Source organism: Ranitomeya imitator, chromosome 1 (assembly GCF_032444005.1).
Source record: "Ranitomeya imitator isolate aRanImi1 chromosome 1, aRanImi1.pri, whole genome shotgun sequence".
In the NCBI taxonomy this organism is placed as follows: Eukaryota; Metazoa; Chordata; class Amphibia; order Anura; family Dendrobatidae; genus Ranitomeya; species Ranitomeya imitator.
In genome coordinates this window covers 567,125,594-567,131,227 of record NC_091282.1, presented here as the reverse complement: position 1 = coordinate 567,131,227, position 5,634 = coordinate 567,125,594, and the positions used below count along the sequence as shown (strand labels likewise).

Here is a 5,634-nt window from a genome sequence, read left to right as displayed (position 1 = left end):
TTTTTCCATTTTCCAGCAGACTATGTGGCAGAATGAAGGGTGTCATTCAAAAGTACCACTTGTCCAGCAAACAAACAAGCCCTTATATGACTATGTGGATGGAGAAAGATAAAAGTTATGGCTCTTCGAAGAAGGTGAGGAAAAAATGAAAATGATAAAACAAAAAATGAACATGGAGTGAAGGGATTAAAGTGGAAAAGATGTGCCATTAATTTAAACCATTCAAATGCTGTGAGTTTTTTTTATTTGAAATTTATATTTAAATACAATTTTCAATTTTTACAGGAAAAGAAAAAAAATTAGTAATTTTAAATGTTCACTATCATTTATAGGTTTTCAACCAATATTATTCTATTATAATACTTTATATACTTGAAAATGTTTAACTTAAAGTTCAAGTGTAAAAGCTCACCATCGAACAAATACATAGACTCAGGCAAAAGGAAAAAGGGGGAAATATGATAGAGAATGTTGTGACCTATTAATAACCCTCTCATAGAGGTCATATATTTAACATATTCCAAAATAAATCCCAAGGAGACTAAATAATGTTAAATCTCTCTGCAGTATTCTCTCATTAAGGGCTGCCCAGTACTCAAAATTCCCCATATCCTTGATCTGAGAATATAGATCTAGTTGGGAAGGTGGAGAGGTTTGCTTCCAATGGTAAGCAATCAAATTCTTCTGTCAGCATATGTCAAGGCAATCTAACGGATCTCTAGGTATGGGACTCAGGGAAAGTATTTAATAGAGCTGAGGAGGGACATTTAATCCGAAACTTTGCTTAGTGAGCAGTTGGACTTTCACCCATAACGGTTAAATCAAAGGGCAATCCCCAAAAATATGAAAAATGGAACCTCTGGATAGGGTCATATACAGTGAGTTTTAAGTAACATCTGCTTCTAATTTTGTGTGAAACTTCTGGTCATAGTCTGCTGCTTAATGTCCGTGGTCCATTTGGCATTTTCATATCTCCTTTAATTGGTATTTTGTCCCGTGACACAACAGGTTTTTATCTTCTCCATTATCCTTTCCTTAAATCTGATTTCTGTAGTTTTTATAACACTGGTACTTTCATGTGCTTTTAGTTTTGCATAAAAGTCTGAAAACCTGTTGTAAAGTATAGATATGGGCATGCCATTCAGAATAATACCAAAAGATATACACAGAAATGCTACAATCCGCCCCAAAATTGTATCAGGAATTGTATCACCATATCCAACAGTGGAAATGCTGACCTAAAAAAAAGGGAAAAACAAAATCAAGCACACAAAATAAAAAACAGGTATATATTTTCATAGAACAGTTGAATTAATTGCACAGTAAATAAATGTTATCCGCTTTTTTTTTACAAAGGTGGGTGCAAACTAGACTGGATGTATTTATGTTTTATCTCATTCAGTAAAGAGTATTAGGCTATGTGCACACGTTGCAGATTATTTGCAGTTTTTCAGCATTTTTGCGCTATAAAACCGCTATAAAACCGCAAATAATCTGCATACATTAAGCATCCTATCATTTTTAATGAAATCCGCAATTTCTGTGCACATGATGTGCATTTTCCGCATGAAAAACGCATTGCGGAAAAATAATGAACCTGCTCATTAATTTTGCGTTTTTTTCGAGGTTTTTCCACTGTCTAATGCATTGGGAAATGTCCGGAAAAAAAACGCGCATGCGGTTTTCTTGCGGAAATCTGGCAGAAATGTCCAGATTTTCACAGGAATTTTCTGCATGAATTCCTGAACGTGTGCACATAGCCTTACAGGATTTCAAAGGTAAGCAGACAGCTGATATATGCTGCCAGATCCTTGGGCAGGATGTATCACACACTGGCTGCATGATTTCAGCCAGGTATGTTTTTCCCTGCCAGTTTGTCCCTGTTGCTCACCAGTTTATTAACTGGTCTCTCTCTATGTACATACAGGTCCTTCTCAAAAAATTAGCATATAGTGTTAAATTTCATTATTTACCATAATGTAATGATTACAATTAAACTTTCATATATTATAGATTCATTATCCACCAACTGAAATTTGTCACGTCTTTTATTGTTTTAATACTGATGATTTTGGCATACAACTCCTGATAACCCAAAAAACCTGTCTCAATAAATTAGCATATCAAGAAAAGGTTCTCTAAACGACCTATTACCCTAATCTTCTGAATCAACTAATTAACTCTAAACACATGCAAAAGATACCTGAGGCTTTTATAAACTCCCTGCCTGGTTCATTACTCAAAACCTCCATCATGGGTAAGACTAGCGACCTGACAGATGTCAAGAAGGCCATCATTGACACCCTCAAGCAAGAGGGTAAGACCCAGAAAGAAATTTCTCAACAAATAGGCTGTTCCCAGAGTGCTGTATCAAGGCACCTCAATGGTAAGTCTGTTGGAAGGAAACAATGTGGCAGAAAACGCTGTACAATGAGAAGAGGAGACCGGACCCTGAGGAAGATTGTGGAGAAGGACCGATTCCAGACCTTGGGGAACCTGAGGAAGCAGTGGACTGAGTCTGGTGTGGAAACATCCAGAGCCACCGTGCACAGGCGTGTGCAGGAAATGGGCTACAGGTGCCGAAATGGGCTACAGAGAAGCAGCACTGGACTGTTGCTAAGTGGTCCCAAGTACTTTTTTCTGATGAAAGCAAATTTTGCATGTCATTCGGAAATCAAGGTGCCAGAGTCTGGAGGAAGACTGGGGAGAAGGAAATGCCAAAATGCCTGAAGTCCAGTGTCAAGTACCCACAGTCAGTGATGGTGTGGGGTGCCATGTCAGCTGCTGGTGTTGGTCCACTGTGTTTCATCAAGGGCAGGGTCAATGCAGCTAGCTATCAGGAGATTTTGGAGCACTTCATGCTTCCATCGGCTGAAATGCTTTATGGAGATGAAGATTTCATTTTTCAGCACGACCTGGCACCTGCTCACAGTGCCAAAACCACTGGTAAATGGTTTACTGACCATGGTATTACTGTGCTCAATTGGCCTGCCAACTCTCCTGACCTGAACCCCATAGAGAATCTGTGGGATATTGTGAAGAGAAAGTTGAGAGACGCAAGACCCAACACTCTGGATGAGCTTAAGGCCGCTATTGAAGCATCCTGGGCCTCCATAACATCTCAGCAGTGTCACAGGCTGATTGCCTCCATGCCACGCCGCATTGAAGCAGTCATTTCTGCCAAAGGATTCCCGACCAAGTATTGAGTGCATAACTGAACATTATTATTTGATGGTTTTTTGTTTGTTATTAAAAAACACTTTTATTTGATTGGATGGGTGAAATATGCTAATTTATTGAGACAGGTTTTTTGGGTTATCAGGAGTTGTATGCCAAAATCATCAGTATTAAAACAATAAAAGACGTGACAAATTTCAGTTGGTGGATAATGAATCTATAATATATGAAAGTTTAATTGTAATCATTACATTATGGTAAATAATGAAATTTAACACTATATGCTAATTTTTGGAGAAGGACCTGTACATGGTAGAGACCTGTGAAACTGCTAGAGCAGCGATGCTGGGAAAAGCTCTCCATGCATTTCAGAAAAAAACATACCTAATTTCAGGTGTGTATCCAGACTTTAATGATTTGGTCAGCATTAATGAACTGGCAGGTTACCTTTAATTACTTTTAGTTTAGCAATAAATATTTCATTAAAATAATAATAATGACATTAATAAATATTAATGATAAACTAATTTAAGAAAATTTATCAAACTTAATGAGACAGTATTCCGGCACAATTTGTACGAAAAAAGTGTACTTTCATGACTTAGACCTTATGTATGTGTTTTTGAAACATTCTGTGCCTTGCCCAACAAGTTGAATAAACCACATTTCAGTACGTGAATATTTCTGGACTTTCTGTTATTTGGCTGTACAATTTTGGTGCAGATATTTGTCACTAAGGTAACTAGTAAATTATGTAGACTTAAATATAGAGCATTTTTAGACTGTCAAGCCTATCAAACAGGGCAATCACTCTGATAAATCTGCCACATTTTTTAAGACTGTATACATATACATTACATTTTGCACTGTCTAAGACTAAAGGGTCTTGAGAAACATGCCCCACTGACTGGAAATAAAAAAACTTACCGCTGCCCACCACCAGGCATCTGGAATGCTGGTGAAATTGGTACCAGGGATGTCATGTTCGACAGAATGCATTAATGCAGAGAATGTAAACACACCCATAGCAATGAACAGGAACAAACAGCAAACTTGTTGGTAGCACTGACGGATGGTGAAACCAAAAGCTCTTAGTCCAATAGAATGACGGGCCAGTTTTAAAATACGAAATATCCTCATAAGTCGAATTATTTTTAGCACTTTTCCAAGTTGTCCCACTCTTTCCATTTTCTCCATATCATCGGGGTGCAGATGGACATATGCGTCTTCTGAGAACCTCTCAAATATAATTTGAATATAAAATGGTAAAATAGCAATAAGGTCCACAATGTTTAACACTGTTTTTAGAAATCTTCTAATATCTGAGGTTGATAATAGTCTCATGATATACTCAGTGGTGAAGAATATAACACAGGTAATTTCCACATGTTCCATATAAGATACACCATAGAGGTTCAGATGTTTAAGTTCATCTACAGTACTGAGACACATGGTTACAATAGAAATCAAGACAAAAATACTGGATAAAATTGCTAACATTTTAGCTGGAATAGAAGAGTATGGATTTTCCACTAAATTCCATACCCTTTTCCTCACATTTCCAAGCCACTTGCCTTCAAAGTGCTTTTCATGATCATGACGTTCAAGCTCAGCTTGGAGTTCTTTCTGTATCTTAATATTCTCTTTCAGTTCATCTTGATGTTCTAGGAACAGAGTACGACAACAGTTATGTGTATAATTTATATGAATGCCCCAGTACTCAATTTCCTCAACATAGTTAAGAGGGCAAAGCTCATCCATTATCCATAAAATTCCACTACGATAGAAATGGGATATGTAGCAGAAAACTGTGGGATCCCGGTCAAAGAAATATTCATTCCTCTGCACAGAATATTCATCACAAAGATCTAATCTTTTTATGGGATCAGAACAAGTAGCAATTCTTCCAATTCTAGTCACTGGGTATTTTGCTGCTGCTAAACAATCAATCTGAAATTTCTTTCCTCCGACATTGAGGTTGAGGATAAAAGGATTTCTTAGTGACGACTGGATAGAGTTTCGGCCTCCTTGTTTAGAACTCTGCTCAGTAAAACTAGCATATATATTTCCTTTGTAAAGATCCGCCAGACTGTGAGAGTGTTCTACAAACCTGACTCTGGCAGAAAAAGGTTTTCCTCTAGCACATATGTCTTTCATAATTTAAATTGCCAAGTCTCAAATTGGTGATTAATCTGATTTTAGGTATTGCTTGAAGACAGGACAGCATTGCAATGGCTGTAGAAACATCCTTTTCTTGGGTGCTCTTTAGTTCTCAACAATGTTTTATTTTTAAATAATGTAATCCGTTCCTAGGATAAAGGAGGATGAAAGGGATGAATTAGTAAAGGCTATTGCTGTGGCTAAAAACAGATTTTCTTTAACCACTGTAATAGGATTGTCTAGTGCCAAATGAGTACATCATGAGCAGGACTGTAGGAGTGTCTTATGTAAAACCAC

The 5,634-nt window shown here is 37.2% G+C and overlaps 1 protein-coding gene across 1 annotated transcript; it reads right to left on the bottom strand.

Moving 5' to 3' along the window:
• Nucleotides 1-248: 248 nt before the first annotated feature.
• On the bottom strand, nucleotides 249-5,432 carry LOC138657934 (potassium voltage-gated channel subfamily V member 2-like). The gene is made up of 2 exons (XM_069745531.1): nucleotides 4,105-5,432; nucleotides 249-1,238 (listed from the first exon to the last, which is right to left on the bottom strand). Exons 1-2 carry the CDS (start codon nucleotides 5,332-5,334, stop codon nucleotides 978-980), a joined length of 1,491 nt encoding a protein of 496 aa, XP_069601632.1. The 5' UTR covers nucleotides 5,335-5,432; the 3' UTR covers nucleotides 249-977.
• Between the last annotated feature and the right edge of the window lie 202 nt (nucleotides 5,433-5,634).